Consider the following 20225-nt stretch of genomic DNA (forward strand, 5'->3'; position numbering starts at 1 on the left):
ACAAAATATTTTTGTTTATAAAACACAACATTAGAGAGAAAAACGAAAGGGTGCGTTTCAGTATGCGAGTACGAATAAATAGAAAGAAAAAGCACGAACGTAAAGTTTTAGTCAATATTGAATTTAACTGAAATACATAAATACGAATGAGTGAGTGATGAGTTTCAGAGATAAGTGAGAGAGAGAGAAAAGGAATTAGTAAGGAGAGCACAAGGGCCGTTATAACGTTAACGGTACTTTTGTTCTGCTTGTTTAAACTAAAGTGTGTAAGAGTGTATATGTGCGAGTTTAAGTTTTTTTGTGTGGAAATGAGCAGCACAATTTAACAATAACCAGTGACAGAAGGATAATATTGAAAAATCAAACGATGTGTATGACTATTTGTGAAGACGACGAATAAACTTCGCATTCAGTTTGAATTGTGTCCTCGTAATGAAAGGATATTCGTTACATTGTTATTAAGTTGTTATTATTTTGTTCAGTCTAACAAAAAGAAAAAAGTTTTAAAAAGAAATTATATATGTAAAATCAAAAAATTCTAAAAAATCAAATCAAAATAAAAGAAAATATTCTTTGAAAGAAAATAATCTAAAAAAATAAGATTCACACTAAGGTTTTGTTGTTTTTTTTAAGAAAGAAAAGAAAGCATCTTTACTCTAACACTACTACAACTTACTACCACAAGCCGTATACAAATAAAGTTCAAAATTTCATAAAAAAACAAAATATTTTTTTTTATTACAATTAAATAATTTATTATAAAAATAAAAAAAAATATATTATAATCAAAACGTACTGGCAAAGGAAAAAGTGTGAATTAAAAAAATAATTTAATAAATAAAGAATTCTTAAAAATAAAGAATACAAAGAAAAAATTAAATTAATGTTTGAAAAAAATCAAAAATAATTAAAAGGTAGTGAGTGCAGTTTCTGATATTTTGTTTTTACAAAAAGTGAAATTTTTAAGTTTAAGAGAAAATCTACTGTCTGGCACAAACAAGTAGGAGTTTAAGGAACATTTTTAAGTTCAAATTTTAGGCTGAGATTTGTTATGTTTGAAAAATATTTTCATTTTGCATTTTTTAGTATAAAATGCATACTAAGAATTTCAAAGAAGTACAAGCAATAATTTTTAAACATTTCCTTAATGGTAAATCGATTTTTGTATTGCAAATTTACGAGCAATTTTATTTACATATATGGGCGAATATGTATATGTATGTACAAGCAAATATATAGAAATATATATTAAATAACAAACAACTGGTATATATTTATGTCTGTTTATATACATACTTGTGGCAATATTCATATGCGTATCTTATGTACATACATATATTTATGTTATAAGATTAAACATAAAATGATATTTTACGTTTTTGTACATAAAAACATGCACATATGTATTTAGATATTTTAATACATGACGTTTTTATATACTGATGTTGTATATAAACATTAGTATATACCATATACATCTCCTTATGCAGACGTACATACATAAATATGTATGTGTGTAGTAAAAAGTGGAAACAAAGTCATTAAACGTTTAAAACAGCATGGGAGTTGTTGCAATGTTATTTTTCTTCGGTTACCATAATACGATTTCGTTCTTTGTTCTTACTTTCAATGGTTTTTTCTTTGTTATTATTACCGCAACTTCCTTTTCTTTGTCTATTTTCTCTATTGTAAATATACATATGTTTATAGATTTTTCATATTTTTATAGACATATACATACATATGTATATAAAAAACATAAATTTTCCATGTACATACATATGTATATATTTATATGCCTCCTTATATACATCATTATACGCTTACGACTGACTGATATGTTTTTTTTTGTTTATATATTTTTTGCTCATTGCATAAAAACCGGAAACTTACACATCAATGATTTCCGTTTAAAATAAAATGGCAGAAAATATCATAAAAATACACAATATTTCGCCATTACAACAACACATATTTTACTTATATCTATATAATTTTAATATTAAACACATGTTCAATATATATAAATTTCATGGCTGCAGACAACCTCCTGTTTTATTTAGAAAATAATAAAATAACAAATTGTGTTTTTTATTATTTTTATCATTTTTAAATTTACAAATGATGTGTAAAATGCTTACGACTTTTTAGAAGAAAATATATCACATTTGGTTTCCTTCCTCTCATACACGTAAACCTTTACCTTTCTACTCAGCTTCCTTTTCCCCATTTACGAAAAAAAAGCAATAAAAGTTGCGTTTCTTTATCCTTGTAATATAATTATTTTTTCTAAACACATTTTCTGTTTAGCTCCTTGGTAGCATCGTAAAGATTTAGCAGCCGTATTTACCAGCAGAAAAATGGTGTTATATACATTTATATTTTTCTCACCTTTATACATTTCTTTGTATGTTAAAGTTCTCATATTTCAAAATTTAATTTATTTTTTTTTTCATTTTCACAGAAGAAATATAATCAACACGTTGTGTTACTTAGATATCAGGTGTACAATGAAAAAAAGTTTTAATTTTTTGTTTAAATAATAATACAACAAAATGAACAATTTTGCCTTTAACTAAATTTGAGTAAAATGAGATAGAATTTAATTAAAATATTAAATTATTAGTACAAAAATATATTTTAAATGTAATTTTCCATTATATTTTTTTTAATAATTCTGCTTAAGGCTATTTTTTATTAGGATTATAAATTTGACACAGATTTGAATTTGTAGCAATTATAGTTTTTAATGTTATCACAAATTATTAACCCCTTTATTCACAAGCAAAATTTTTATTTTATAAAAGGTTTATAAAACAAAATTTTCATACAAAATCTAATTTAGTTCAATTCTAAGGGATTAAAAACAAAAGCTTTAGTTTATATTTGTTGAATATTTGCTTAAATGATATTTTAAAATTTCAAAATGTTTATTGAAAAACGTATTTTAAAATTTATTTATTTATTTCACAATCGATGTCGTATAATCAATAATAAAAAAATTACGACATACTACGACAAAACCATACAACACCGATTGTGAATTGGATTATTATGATTCTAAAAACCTAATTTTATCGTTTAAAGGCCTTATTCATACAAATTTTTGTTATATAAACCGTTGATAAATTATTATAAATAGATTTTTTCACATATATTTTAGGTTTTTTGCTTTATAAAATATTTAGCTAAAATAATGTCATTTTTATATATAAAAATTTTAAATTTAATGCAATCTTTAAATTTTTCAAAAACATAAAACACGGAGATAACTGCTTTTACTTTCATATCTATATATACAATTTAAGCAATGAAAGCAAAATAAAATTTCATGCCTTTAGGTTATTTTAGGAAATTTCTAAAGAAAAGTATATGCAATTTTGTATTTATATTAGTTTAGTCTACAAAAAGTTTTCTATGAATTTTTTATTTTTTTTTTTAAATTTTTAATTATTTTTTTTGGCTGAAATCATTTTAGAGAATTGTGTAAATTAAACTAAATTTTTTTTAACAAGAAAACATCTATTTTATAAAGGTTTCTTTTGATAATTTTCTGAAAAGTTTGTTTTGGAATAATGTACAATTAAGGGCATAAAACAACAAAAAGACATTTTTTGTAGAAATTATTACAGAGAAATTCATATATCAAAGCTTACATACATATGTTTATATTGAAATAAGTTTAAACTGAATTTCATATATCTGAGGACGTTGGACAAAATCACTTATCTCGTCGTACTATTACCTTGGAAATAATAATTCAACTATTCGTTTAGGTGTATTTTTATTAAAACGAATTAACAGAAATTTTTTAAATTAATTCCATGAATAATTGATTTAATAATAAATGTAATCAATACAAGGTTTACAATATTTAACAAAATGAACATTTCAGTAAAAATTTCATTTAGTTCCATTTTCTCTTTTTTACCAACTAAACAAATTTATTTAATTTTTTTCCAAAAAATGTGAAGGTTTTTCAAATGAATTTAATTTTTTTTGTTTTTATAAGAATTAAACTAAATTTGTTGTCAAAAATTAATAGAAATAAAAAAACTTTTATTCGTAAATTTATGTTAAATTTTACATCGTCCTACAAAACGAGAAAAAAGTATTTAGAAACTATAAATTTAGTGGAAAAACTGTGTTGCTTGTTTTTCATTTCGTAATCATTAGTCCATTTTAACGGACTTCAGAAGTACATTTTTAAATAATTATTTTAAAATACTTAAAAAAAAATTATGTCAGCAGAACAAGAGGAGTTGGAAAATATTTTGTACTATTTTTTTTTATTCTGTCAGTATAAAAAGGTGTCAAAATTTTTTTTTAACATTTGATATCTATTTAAATGTTCATTATTATTTTTCAGAAAAAATTTTAGTTCTCTGAACTGAATTCGGTGGTTTTCAGGAGCAAACTTTGTTTGCATAGTTGTCATGAAACTTTTGAACCGAAAATATCTAGATAAGAACATATAACACATAGACATCTTGAAAGATTTTAACTTCGATTTAACCATAATTTCATTCACAGCAAAACTTAAATTTTACTTCAATAAATTAAAAATTATTTCCAAAATTTTGGAAAATTTTCTAAATATCTTTTACACAATAATTTATTTTGGACAACTATTCATTAAAAAAAGTAAAATTTAAGCATTTAAATTTATAAAAATAAATCCGAATTTAATTAAGATTGAAAATTTACAAATAATTTCAATAAACCTAGAATTTAACATAAATTTTTCATAAAATAATATGTTTTTTATTATTTGCTATTTCTTTAAAATACTTTTTTTTTAAATTAAGCATATATAAATAAGGATTATAAATTTTATAAAATCAGAAAATTTTTTAGAATTTAACTAACTATTTTTGACAAGATAAATAAGATTTTTTCAATTTAATATTTGATTTCATGTTAATCATTTAAATTTAAAATTTAATATTATGAGATTTATAAATCTTTTATGAAATAAAAATGTTATTGTAAATAATAATTTAATAACTTATAACAATAACCAAAAAAAATTGAATTAAATAATTTGAATTTAAAATGTGCTTAAAAATTTCACTTTATAAAACAAACATTAGTTGATTATTATATATTAAATATTTTAATCTCGTTTAGAAAATTTTTTAAAGCGCAAATTATTTCATGGTATTTTGAAAAATAAATAACAAAATTATTAACTATCAACTATTTCATTGGTCTGTGATAAGTGAAGGTCAAGCTAAATAAAATTTTGTTAAAAATAAAAAAACCAAAAAATTTAAAACAAATTTTACTCCTTTCCCTTAAACTAAAACACAATTTTTTTTAGCAAAGTTACACATTTATGTTAATTAAACATTTAACACAAAACACAAGTGCGGTTTCAGTCTACCAAAAAAAAAAAAATTAAACAAATGCGTAAAAGTTTTGGAATTATTGAAATAATAAGCAATATTTCCATAAATAAATGAAACAATTATAAAACACATAAAAACCACATTGAAAACAAAACTACAATAATAACAACTAAAAAAATTTCGTGAACCATATAAAAAAAACTTTTTGTAAAACCAAATATTTTAAAAACAAACAAATATTTAATTAACTGCCTAAGCAAAAGTGCAAATTATCCCTCGAACAAAAAAAAGTAAAATCATTTAAAACTTTAATTTTTCAAAAAACATCAAATTGTTTTAAACAACAGGAATTACTACCCCGAAAAAAAGTAAATTTAAAATTCTTTGTTTCATTTTCGTATACAAATAATTTGTTATTGCCATCAACGCGAACATTTTACCACTTTGTAAAACCACAACATCCACATCAACATCAGCTATAAACGTACGTACATATATATAACTACCAAAAATATACATACATATAAAACAGATTAGTACACGTCTGCATACATTTACATGTTAAACGCATACTATAGCAAGAACTACGAACAACGGCGCCTACACCACTACTACGGCTACCAGACAACTACTAATTCTACAGCTACTAACTACCACTGCTACTAAACATTATTACTTCAGTGACTGTTGTGTGTTGCAAATAAAATAATAACAACACAGGAAAGCACTCGTTAATCCCGTCTATTGCAAATATATGTACAAACTCACATACTTGCTTTTACTACTAAAAAAGCAAAACGAATAAAAGAGGTTGAAAAATCAGCAGTTGAATATATTAGCATACCTTGACTACATTAATATACGTGAACATTATAGAATTAACATTGTTGTTTTAAGTACATGTGTATATGAAAAGTGTATACATTGTATATCTGTCTAACTGTAACTTGACCGCAAAACATCAAAAGCATTACAAACAAAAACAGCAACAACAACAGCAAAATAGTAGAATACACATCTCTAAATAAAAATTTAGAGCAAGAAAAAAGTAAATAAACAAACGGTTTAACCAAATAACGGCAAAAAAGAACTAACTCCTACACTTACACCAGCTCACGCGACACAACATCGTAGTGTAGGTGTACAGTAAACAAAAATAAAAAAAAAAAAAAAACGAGAAAGTTTAAAACACAAATTCCGAGGTAAAAGAGAACCCAGTGTTGTTTAGCAAAAGCAAAGCAAAAATGTTGGCAATGCCCACACTCATGATGCCAGCCACAGCACAAATGACGCTTAGCAGTCAACCACTATCAGTTGGTGCCCCACATGCTAAACCATACGAAACTAAATTGCTGGCCATACATCAGACTCACATAACACAGCAGCAGCAACAGCAAACGCACCAGCAGGCCAACAATACCAAGCAGCAACAGCAGCAACAACAACAGCAGCAGCAACAAATGTCGGCCAGTAGTCAACAACAGCAACAAGCCCAACAACAGCAGCAACAACAACAAGTCGCTGCTGCTCAACAACAGGCTGTTCAGCAACAACAGCAACAGGCCCAACAACAGCATCAACAACAGGCAGCTGCTGCCGCTGCTGCTGCAGCTTGTATTGCCCAGCAGCAGGCTGTAGCTGTGGCTGCTGCTGCAGCTCAACAGCAACAACAATATCAAATACATTCTCAACAACAATCACCACAACAGGCATTGAGTGCTTCACCCAAACAAGGTAAGTTATTTGCTTTTTTGTTTGTTGTGTGGAATTTTAAAATTTCAGATTTTTTCTTGTTTTCTTTGCTTGTATGTTTTTCGATGTAACTGACTAAAACAAAAGCAAAACAATTCAGTTGTCTTGTTTTTAGTTGGTTTTTTTCGGTGTGTTAAAGAGTGAAATAATTCCTTTAGAGAAATTTTTTAAGTAATTAGTAAGAGCTTATAGAAGAAAATGTAATTATTTAGTTGATTAGTATTTCTTAAAAAAGATTGTGTTATTTATCAGGAATTTTAAAATTCATTTTGCTTGTAAAACTTTACAAAGTTTATGTTTTATAGTATCTTTATGGGTCTATGCGAAAACTGTTAAACATCTATCACTAGAATTCTATTTATACTTACGCTGTCTAAATTCTATTAGAAAGGTGCAGCAAACTTATTGATATGAAAATTTAAATTATTAATTAAGTAATTTAGCAATATTCAGTTATAGATGTTTTTCTAATTACAAGTACATGTGCTGAAATGTAATAGTAATTGATGATATCTAAATTAAAATTATGATTAAATACCTTTGAGTATCTGTTAGGTATTAACACTTACATACAAGAGCGATATTGCTAATGACTAAATAAACATATACTTAAATAAAAGAATACAGATACACTAGTATATAAATACATATCACTCAATTAGTACAACATTGACATAACTCTAAAATTCGTTTCTTGTACAGAATTCTATAAAATAGACTTCGCACTGATGTCTCTGATATCATTTTACTTATTTGGGAAAAAGTTATAGTTTTATGTATAACGGAATTTTTTTCCAAACAGCGAGTTATGCCAGTTTTTTCTTAAATGAGCAATGGATATATGAGTCCTGCATATACATATAACATTTTGCATTCCAATAAAGAACACACAATTTAAATAATTTATTTTTCTTGTTTTTCCAACCTAAAATTCATTATAGGAACGTAGAGTAAAATTTTAATTATTATTTACATTTCAAAGCAAAAACTCGTTGTGTAATTTGATAGTTTCAGTAAAGTAAACACAAAAACGCATGAGTCATTTTCTATTGCGGAAAATTTTAGACCAAATTAACTTCGTGTAAATATGAAATAATATATTATACACAAATATATACTAAAAATAAGTACTGTGCAGATTTAATAGCTTTATAAAAACAGGACATAAACTATTATAAGTTTTTTATTAAAAATTTATTGAAAATTCTCTAGAAATGGAAAATTAATGGAAAATAGTTTCGAATCATATAAGAAAATTTATCTCAACATTTCAATATCCAGAATATAGTATTTTGTTATATATTTTTTATATGATAAAAGTTACTTATATAAGAGTTACTGTTAACATTCACTCACTTCGTTCACCAAGGTACGAAATTGCATAGTTGGCAATTTTAAAATTGTATCCAACCAGAATTGTATTTCCATACCTAACACCGCTATAGTGGGGAGGGTGTTATGCATTTGTGCTGATGTTTGTAACACTAACAAATTTTGTTCATATATCTAATTTAAAGAATATAAATTGAAATCACTTTCTGTATGCCAACTATCTGCTTTAGCTATGCCCATCTATCTGAGTGTCCTTGTAAAGCTTTATTCGTCTAGCTGCATACAACCGTACCTCCCGAGAAAAGCTTTTGAGTTTATAATTATGTTTAATGTTATTTGTTTAAAGTTTTATAAAAGTATGAATGACGGGGCTTCATTTGACCCTCATATGAACGTCCATTCAAAAATGACTCAAAGATCAAATTTAATTTATAAACATAATAACACGATAAAATTCTGCAGATATAACTTTGAAACTTTTATTATACAATTAAAAATAATTTACTAAGAAATCACAATTTTTATGTTATAATTGAATTGATTTGTCAGGTGTTTGATTTTTTTTCTAGTCTAATACTTCGACAAAATCCTACCAATCATCTGCTACTTAGACCTATAAATAAATACTTTATATAAGTATATATTAAATAGTACCGATATATACTACATACATATCAAGAACCTATGCTTCATTCTTTTGACATATTTACGTATGTATGACAATATTATGTAAATAATAAGAATACCAATTTCCTATCCAACAGTGAACTTTTACTTAAAGAAGTTCTTTTTTTATTTCTTTTATTTATTTATATTTTTTTCCAAGATATTTAAGCTGGCTGATAACAAATGCCAAAAGCAGTTACAATTTTTTTCCCATTTGTATAGAACTGTATGTATAAATGTGCAAGTCTTTCTATATAGTACTTTGTTAGACGAATATATAATAATATAAAAAGTAAATATACATATATATATATATAAAGATAGAAAAAAATTTCGTAACAACATCAGTCAATGTCCTTAAGGTTTTCAATTTTATTTTTTGCTCAAATATTATCATAGATTTATTCTATAAGCACTCTATTGAAAGTAGGGAAGTGTAGTTAGTTTATTATTCGACTTTTACTATAAAAGAATGAACTTCTTATAAAGAACATTTCTTAATGATGGTAATTGTTAGTGCAAATAAACTCAATTTTTATAAAAAATCATTTTCATAACTAATTTCATATTTTGATTGAAACAATTAGTTATACAGAGCGTATTCGTAATATCGAATATACCTTATTTATTAAATATCAATCATACGCATCTTGATATATGTACTTTTATGCACATATTACTCTTGCATAACAGTTGAAACTGAAATTTGTTTTCAATATTTTAAACTATATATCTAATTAATGTGGACCCATTACTATATTAATTTTCTTAATATTTCCAAAATAAATTTAATGTTGTGTATTAAACTATATATAGTAGACACTCTTGTACATCACTGAACTTTATGTTGCTTTTCTCAAAAATTTTGATTTTTTTTTCATTTTTTTCTCCATCTCTGTATAAGACAAATTCATTGTTTGCTTTGTTAAGGAAAATAATAATAAACATTTTTAGGAATAAGTTTACCAAAAAAAAATCTAAAAACAACTACATTCACATATACGTATGTATAAATAAATTTGTAAGAATAAAATATATATAAATGCATGAATATAGAAAGGAAAAAGATAAAAAATTGTTTGGTTGAATTGTCATATATTTCATGTGCTTTTACTTTAATAAATTACACAATTTTTTTACTGCTTAGTTTTTTTTACATAAGAAAAGTCTAGTCTCTAAGTATTAGAAATTTGTTTTCTTTTTAGAAAAAAGTAAATGTTTTAAATAAGGACATACACAATTCTTTGAACGTTTAAAATGTGATTAAAATTAATGCTTGAAATGTTTCTTATAGGTATTTGTAATTTTTTATTGAAGTATTTGTATTTATGTGTTTGTTTATAATAGATATTTTCCTATTTATTTAGGTAATATTTATGTTTATATTTCTTTAATAAAATAATTACAAAAGCAAACTAGCTTATGACATAAATAATTTTATAATTCAAATGTAATTAAGCTTTAACATACACATAACCAAAATTTTTATATATTAGTCCGGTATGTCCATTTTAGAAAGAAAATAAACTTTTACAATATTGAACAATTTCTAAGGATATATATTAAATTCTCCAGCAATATCTATCATAAAATTTGATTAGTTTTTATGCTTATTACAATTTTAATTTATGCTTTAAAGTATTCTTCATAATATAGTATCACTTGTTTATGAAAATTTAAAAAATTAAAGATTTCTGAATTAAGTTTTGTAACAGTTACAAATCTAGAATATTCTAGAAAAACTTAATGAATTTAAAATATTTGATAACAATGCAGAAAATACTAAATAAAATAAAGGAACATATACATATATGAATTATTTTTGAGAAATAACTTTTTTCAATTGCAAGTACTTTCATGTTAATATTAAATTACTTTTAAAATTTATTTAAATAATAGAAAAATTTACGATTATACCAAAAATAATAAATAAATAAAAAAAAATAAATACTAAAATAATCCCAATGATTGGCAACTAAAACACAACTTGACCTTATGTACTTAACATCAATTCATATATGAGTTTATACTGCAATCAAAACTTAAATACATAACTCTTTAATAATCAGATTACGTAAAAAAACATAAAATGGAAAATGAAATAAAATAAAAAAATTAAAGGAATCTATATAATCATTATTAGACAATGAATATATGCAATAAGGAAAAATAAAATTTATATAAAGAGCATACAAAACAAATACACTATTTTTCAATACTAAATACCTTAACAAGAAGTTATTGAAAAGGAATAAGATGAAAAGCACAAATAAATACTACTAAACTAAAATAGAGCAAAACAATAGAAACTGGAAAAAATGAAAAAGGATAAAAAATAAATTACTAAATGTGTGGAAAAATCAAAATGAAATCAAATTGAAATTATTGACAATTTCCACATGTGCATTGATTTTATTTGTTTTGGCATTAGAAAAAAAATACAAGTTGAATATAACAAACGGAAAAATAAAACTTATGCTATTACTGTATGTATGTATATACTTGTGAGTGTTTATGTAGTTGTATATAAACTATTTTACAAAAAGAAAATACAGACGAATTCCCTACAATGTTGGTAAATGTGCAAAGGTTTAAGGTGGTACAATCTTTAGATTGAAATTTCATTTTGGCCTTTAGAGAACGAAATTTCTAAATTTTACGATTTATTTCAATATTTCATTATTCCACGATGTATGAATTATGTTTTATTTCATAGATGTATATTAGTCAATAGTCACTTAAAGACAGGGCAATAAAGTAAACAATTAATAGACTAGTATATAGATTTGTTCATAGACTAAATAATTTATAGATTAATCCATAAATTATTATATAGCTAATAGACAAAATCATAAAATATCTGAAATACAAATCCATGATTATTAGTTAGACTAATATGCTGTAAAGCTTATAGACTATTCCAACAAAATCTGAATGTCGAATGCTTTACGTGAACACTTGGACTTTTCAACCATTTAATAACCTTCTGTGACATCTCACCACCGCCTTATTGTGCATCTTACCAGTAGGTGGCAATTTACTTCTATGAAATTTTTATTCCAGTGTGTACTTGAGCTATCTAATCTCTGATAATTGCTGCACCTTGAAACATAACCGGTAGATAGAAAAACGAATTAACAAATAAACCGAAGACTTTGTTCTTACTCACAGATAACGCACTGTGGTTTTCCTTAAACACATCTATACAAGGAAGGACAATGCAATGGTATCACTGTTATAATATACATACCTTTCATTTATCACTATTCTACCTTTCACGCTTCTTATTCATCCTCATAAGAGGATGAACAAGAGAACAACGTACGACAAACTCACTATAGGTATATGGGCGGATGCGAATTTATTTGTAATGCCATGTGGGGTATCTGTTGTCGTTCGGCAATACCAACGAACTTATCCCAAAATATAGATCTTACGTGCATAACTCTTTTAAGCGCCACATATTCTTCCGGATTATGTTTTAGACCACACATGGATCGCATAGGAACCTCAACCAACTAACCAGCCAGGGTAACTGTCCATCCGTAGTACCAGATTATGTGGTTCTTTAGTTCAAGCCCATATCAAATTATTTCAAAGAAAGTCTGTGGAGTGAATTGAAAGTTCTCCGAAATTGCAATCATATCAAAATTGGATAGTCCAAGTAGAAAGAGCAAACAATAAACTGGTCAATAGTGAAGGCCGTACATTATTAATTTATATTTCTAATAGTTTAGTCTATATACTGCTATATAGTCAGTTGATTAGTGAACATAGAAGAAAGAGACAGGCGAGTGGAGTGGACAATAGTGCAGTCAAGAGGCTATTCAAAAGAGTAAGCTTAAGGCTTGTCAGTACCTTAAGTAGTAGACTAATATATAAACTAATGTATGTTGTCATTGTTTAATTCTGATGGTTTTGTGGTTCCGTAGTATTTGTTCTGCCTCTTGTTTGTTAATTAACAAAAAAAAAAAAAACATTAATAATGAAATGTGTTTATAATAGTTTTGCTTAATATATAAAAAATATTATGGGAAGAAAAATATAGTTTTTTTTCCTTATCAGACTCCTAACCCATAAAAGTTGTTTAGTATTTTTAGAGTTTCTTAACTACCTTAATATTGTACACATACAATTTCAATACATCATCAGCGACAGCATTTAAACATTCAATAACAATAAAACATGTTTAAAACTAAAAAGAAAAAATAAAACGAAGAGGAAAATACATTTGTACTGGGAGAAAATGCATACACATATTTTGTTAGGTAAAATTCATTGTTGAAATAAGAAAAAAGAACGAAGGACGAATAGTTTACGTGACCTAATATGTTCGAACATTAGAGCATAGGAAATGATGCACTTGAAATCAATACACAAATGAAAAACGAGAAAGCCAAGTTTTATTACAAGATTTTTAAATTAAAACTAGAATGAAAGAAAGTATGGCAAAAATACAAAAAATATGTGTATCATCAACAAAAAGTTGGAAAACTAATTGATATTTAATGTATTTTAATAAATTAGCAATATTTACTAATAGATCGTTAAGTGAAAGATTATGTCGAAGATGTTTTTTTAATTAGGTTAATATTGCAAAAAGTATATTGCTGTATTCTAAACTATATTGTTTTTTTATATAAAGTATTTATTTCAATAATTATAATATTTATTTTAATAATTATAATAATTCTGTAAAGTTTAAAAGGAAAATTAGCACAACAATCAATTACTAAGTTTTTTCTTCGTTTTTCTCTGTTCTTTAATCCGTGTTTAATATATTTTTTACTTTTATTTAGACATTAAATCTAAATTATGGTAATTAGTTTTAAATAAATATGTATAAAAATATTTGTATATACTTTAATTTATTTGCACATTTTTATTATTTTACAACAACAAAACAGTTATAAAAAAGTAAATATTTTTTTCTACGCTTTATTTAAAATTATAAAATATAAATACTTTTAGAAATTTAGCTAAAAAAATTGTTTTTTTTCTGGATAACGGATAATTTATTTTATTATATAGTTAAATAAATACTAATATTTTTTTCACAAACAAAATTAATGCATGCATAATTTATGGACGAAAAATTTTAATTTATATTTCAAAACAATATGTGAAAAAATAAAAAAAATATTGATAAAAATAATAATAACTCATGCAGAAAATGACGTTTATAAACAAACAAAAAAAAAAATAATAATAAGAATGAGTTTATTTAAAAATTAAAGATATTACACCGTACAACAGTAATTTTTACAGATAAAAATCTAAGTGTATCTATGCAATATATCCTTTGTTTACGATTTCTAATGATAGAATTGCAAACTTATATACAAAATTTTGTTTAATATTAATATCTAATGAAGCTTATTTATTTAAAACTTATTCTAAAAATGGAGTAAGCAGAATAGCTATAAATGTTACTGGGTGTTTTAACACCATCTGACAAAAAGAAAATAATCGTTAGACATAAACCGGATGACATAAGTTAGAAACAACAATTTAATCGAGAAAAAATTTGTTTTCAGTTTTTCCTTTCGTCCGTTTAATGTATTTTAAAATTTTTAAGAAGTAAATTTTTCAAAAAAAATTTGAAATACGTCTACTGCTCAATTAATGTCAACAGAACAAGAAAGATTTAAAAAATATTTTGTATTTATGTCTTTTATATTGTATTTAGGTCTTCGTCGTACACCCACGTTGAAGTATACCAATAGATTTAGAATCATTTTCTGAGTCGATTAAGCTATGTCCGTCCGTCCGTCCGTCTGTCCGTTGTGCACAAGGTACAGGCCGCAATTTTGGATGAAACTTGGCACACATTCTTCTTTTGGCCCAAGGACGAAGCCTATTAAAAAAGGTTAAAATCGGTTCATTTTATTATTTCATTATATCAATTAGTCCCCATACAACCATACCCCACAAATAGGGTCTTTGGGCTTATAATTAATTTAAATGTTCTATTACGTCAACAAAAGTCGACAAAACTTAGTTGTATAGATTTTTGTAATGACCAGGCTTCATTTGACCCTTGCCCCCATACAAATTCCCGTTCAGAAAATTACTTGAAGGACATCATTCACTTACAAACACCAATAACACTTTTAAATTCTACATAAATAACTGTGAAATAGACTTAACTTCTTTTGGTTCTTACAGAATAAAAAAAAAAAAATAACACAAAGTTTTAAAAAACTCTTCTTGGCTGGACACAGGATCTTCGTTTAATCTCTAGTTTCAGACTTATCTCATCTGGTTCTTGTCGGAGTGTCGAGCGGTGTAATAGAAGAAATATTTAGTAAGTTAGTTAGTTATACACAACAGCAACCTTCTTATTTATTTGAATGTTTTGGTTAATTGTCACTTAATCCAAATAGTATAAAAAGGTTTAAAAATAAAAATCTCTTGGTAAATACCAAATATTTCGTAAACTTTCATCTGTACGCTTAATATTTTAAACCCAATATCAAACATTTTTAAATAATATCAATAATAAGATTTTTGGCATTTAAACTACAAAGTATCGATATTAATAGTCTTGTCGGTCTCTTTAGACTTCCTTCCATATTTTCTTTAATTACTGTATGTTTTCTTTCAACTTATAAAAAATGCTATTTGTTTGTAAATATTATTGCCTTTTGTTTTTTTTTTCAGTTTTGTTCTCCACCCATTTGTTTAAATAAATCCTAATCTTAACTTCAAATGGCTTTTTCTGATTTATACGATAAACCCTAATATGTGGTTAAATTTATTGTTCTTTTATTTCACAATTCTGTAATTCTGTCTTTTTCGCTTATTTTTAATTTACCATTCATTATGCTTGACTGTGTGTGTTTAAAAAAATAATCTTCTTCATTATTTGTTCATTCTATAGTAACTAAATGTCTTTTAATTCTTCTGTGCAATTTTTTTCTCTTTCTCTCTCTCTCTCTGCCATGTTCAGTGGAGAAACTATAGTTTTTCTTTTCGATGCTGGGAAATAGTCTACGATAAAAATATAAGTCCTTGTTGCAGGAACGTGTACATATGCATTACAAATGCTCATGTACATAAATGTATGTTTGTGTATGAAATTAAAAAATAGGAATGAAAAAAAAAACCATTAAAGTTTTGTGTATGAGTAGTTGTTGAATATGATGCTAGGAAAGCAGCATGAGAAGTATTTGAAAAAGTATTAGAAAACTATTTTATTAAGTTTTACTGGCGATAATTTTTGAATGGCGTATTAAAAAGGTTTCTTTGAAAATTCTTTACTTAATCCTCTAAAACTATTAAGTTCTAACTAATTTTATGTTAAAAACAATTTATTATTAATTTTAAGATGTCATAGACAATAAATCCTCTTTAGATCTAACCGTATTCTATGAAGTCAACATCATTTCATTTCTCTGAAATTCTTCTTTAAGATTTTCACAATTTACCAAAAGCTTTATTGACAACTATTAACTATCAACAGCAAGTGCAGCTTAAGAAGAATATGATTTTTAAAAGACTTATGTGTCCACCACTCAACTGCGTCTTTTAGTAGGTTTTGCTTTGTTATTTTGCTTGTTGTCCTTAATAATGTTGCTGCTGCTATTGATGGTAGTTGTTATTGTAATAGTAGTTATTGTCTTTAATGTACATACATATGTATGTATGTAGTCTATTGCAAAGTTGGCATTATAATAGAATTGCGTTGGTGGGCCCAATGCATTTAATCATACCAGCTTTTGTTAATTTTTTTTCTCTCATTTTTCGTTTACTGCACATTTTTATAAAGTCTATAAGTTTGTGTTCTTGTTGGTTTGTTATACTGTCGTTTATATTCTGGTTTCTGCCGCTTCTTGTCATATACGCAAACCTACACACGTTGTTTCAAACATTTGTTCTTTTAGCCAAAAAGACCATCATCAGCAGTAGTAGTGGATGCTGCAACAACAACAACAACATGTGTTTCATGCGTTGCTTTACGTTTGTTTATTTGTGCCGTTTTGCCGTCATTATCATTATTGTCGCCATTAAGTTCAGCTTTTATTTTTTTCTCTTCTGTGTTTATTTTTGTTGTTCTTTTTTTATTTTAGCTCCCTCCAATTTTTATACATCCTGTTATATATAGAGATATATATTTGTCTATGTATGTATGTGTAGTTGGTAGTCATGGTGGCGATGGTGATGGTGGTCGTTCATGGTTGTCTTTTAGTCAATTATCAGCAGTGACCATATATTATATGGTATGTGGGCCTGACAAGGACGTGATTTAAATTTAAGATATTCCGTTTAACAACTAAAACATGTTTAATTTGAAAGAACTTGTAATTTTTAAGACAATAAATTCTTTAATTCACTGTGTGATAATTTTCTTTACAAATTTATTAACTATATTTTAAGGCAAGTTTATTTAAGAATCTTCTTTGAAAAGTGTTTTTATGGCAAAACTTTAAGAATGGTTTACTAATATATCTTAATTCTGTTTAGTCCATTATTTTATCATGTTTGACTTTAAAAACCTAAGAAATTACAATTTTTGAAAAACATTTTTAAGCTTGGTTTGATATCTAAACTGAGCAATAGCAGTTCAAAAAAAAAACATGCTTTAATATTAACTTTTTATTATACATTAAATTTTCTTGAAAACTTTAATAAATGTGTAAATCGTAATAACAGTGACCTGTGTTAACATATAGGGGTACCTCCTATTAGGCATTAGGATTTTGAATAGTCAAATATGTTAGTCTTAATTTGTTATAAATTGAAATTTTTGAAAATTGTTAAACAACCACCAGTCCATTCGATAGTGTTTTAGATTTGTGGACCATTAAGGGTTGCTTACAGATTATCATGAGGCAAGAAGATTTTACAGATCAAGGGACATAATACTATGACTGGCAAATAGTTGTGGGATGTTATCGAACTATAATATATATACTTGTATAATAAGTTGGACTCTTTCCTGAGGCATGCTAGGAAAGATCTTCGTTTGTATTCTATTATCAAAGTGATACGGTAAACACAGTTGTTGTAGATAACGTATCAATATCGTATTTGTCGCCCACCATCTAATGTAGAAGATTAACATATACTGTCATGTAAAACACGAGTAGTTTTGGCAAAACTGAGTCCTAAAGACCATTGAACTCATCCAGTTGAATGACGCAGAACCATCGTTTTTTTTAAAATTTCTTATTGTGTTAGCTGTTATAACAACAGCAACGAATTGCATAAGATTCTTAAAAAATTTCAGAAAAGAGGTATTTCATATTCTAATGAAAATATTTTCAATGTTTGCTTTCCAGATGAGTTTGGTCCTATAGTATCCTTTATTTCATACTCCTCCTTATTTTTCAATTTTGTCGTTGTCCTTCAGCATTATTGTCAATTTTAGTGTTTCAGTTGTTATGGTTACTTTTTACAATCTACACATTTTCAATTGTTCATGCTTTATTCACAGTACACTATTTTTGTTAGTTAAAACTGAGAAATTTTAAGCTGATTTCTCTTTCTTGATTTGTTTGTATTTTATTCCTGTAGGTTTTCTTGTTTTTCTTTATTCTTTTTAGTGTTTTCTTTTGAGCTTTAAGTGAAACCATATATCAATTGTTAGGCCATAAAGGATATTTGTGTATTCACTCTTATGTTTGTTTGTCTGTTTAACTGAGTGTCTGCATAATATTTATGAATTTGTCTCCTGTTTGTTGTTACACGATTCCTGGCTTGCATGCAAGTCGTCGTTCTTATAATGGTCGTTCAATCTTGTGTGTTTGTTAGTAAAATCTTTCATTTATTTGCTATTAACCTGTCATTGTTCATTTTTATTATACATATAAGTAAATGTGTTTGGTTGTTGTCTTTTTCCTGATCCTTGTTACATTTATGTATTTGTTGTTGTTTTTTTCAGATTTTGTCTTTTTATCATTCTTGTTTGCATTTTTTTCTTCTGAAATTTACCACCATTATAATGTGCTGTTGCTGCCATTTCATTGAAGTTACAGGGCTTTTATTCTTATAAATTGTCTTTTATATAGTTGAAAAAATTTCGTATAGCGGTTTTTTTTCCATTGAAAAAACTATGCTATAGTTTTTTCAGTGTCTCCTTTTTGCTGCTTGCTACAAGTAGAAAAACATACATATTTGTAATAAATTGTTATTATCACTTTTCTGCAGTATATCGATATACTTATGTACACATACACACATTGTATATAGAATATATGTTATATATAAAGATTTATTATAGTTATTATTATAACGGGTCACAGTTCAATAATTTTGTTGTTGCTTTAATTTTATTTTATATATAAATTTTTTACATACTATATTTTGCTGCAATTGCTAAAGATGGATAAAAGGACATGCTTTTTATGTATGCATTCTGTGAGTGCATTGAATTGTATTTAAAATAATAATAAAATTGAAGTGAAGCATAATACTATTGTGCGAAAAAAAACTACGATGAATATTTTCAATAAAATTTATATTTATATTGAATGGCAGAAATTTTATATGAATATTTTTAAATTATTAAAACAGAATATTTACTATAAAAAATCAACTTTAATAGTATATTTGATAATGAAAGCTTTCTCATATCTACAGAAACTAAAAAGATAATATTTGTGTTTAGATACTATTTAAACAAATTTTCACTTTTTTAAGTAATTAGCTAACCAAAGGTAAAATAAATTAAATAAAATCTTCTGTAAAACAATTTTTCACTATTCGTCTACAGCTCAATTGATTTTTTCTCACTATATAACTTAAATACACAATGATTAGCAAAGTTCATTGAAAAGAATACTTGCAAAAATCCAAAACTAGAAAATGATTTATATCTATAGTTACACTCTAAATGATTTTTTTTAAGTGGGGGTGTGTGCAAATGCTAAAGTTTAAAGCTAATAGTATTGAATTAGTTGTCTGTATGTGTGTGCTTATGTAGTCCTGTCTATCATCATTAAAGTCTGTACGTGTTAATGTTTAATGTCATTCTACTAGTCGCTTGTCATTTTGCTGTCATATAAAATCACAGACAATATATATTTTTTTGTTTCCATGAAATTTCAATTCATTTGTTGTAGTAGTTGTTGTTGTCATTGCCATTGTCCCAACTTACAACGAACCAAACAACCAGACGGT

The 20225-nt window shown here is 25.8% G+C and overlaps 1 protein-coding gene across 4 annotated transcripts in view; it reads left to right on the forward strand.

Moving 5' to 3' along the window:
- The first annotated feature begins 389 nt into the window (after positions 1-389).
- Positions 390-20225, forward strand: part of LOC124419483 (serum response factor homolog A-like) — a 26985-nt gene continuing 7149 nt past the window's right edge. Inside the window, exons 1-2 of one of the 4 annotated variants that reach the window (XM_046949188.1) lie at positions 390-914; positions 5131-7085. In XM_046949188.1, coding sequence (XP_046805144.1) covers positions 6596-7085 — 490 coding nt within the window. In that variant the 5' untranslated portion in view covers positions 390-914; positions 5131-6595. The remainder of the gene's footprint in view (positions 915-5130; positions 7086-20225) is intronic. The other 3 variants (XM_046949190.1, XM_046949191.1, XM_046949189.1) reach the window with 3 other exon arrangements.

This window comes from Lucilia cuprina, chromosome 4 (genome assembly GCF_022045245.1).
Source record: "Lucilia cuprina isolate Lc7/37 chromosome 4, ASM2204524v1, whole genome shotgun sequence".
NCBI lineage: Eukaryota > Metazoa > Arthropoda > Insecta > Diptera > Calliphoridae > Lucilia > Lucilia cuprina.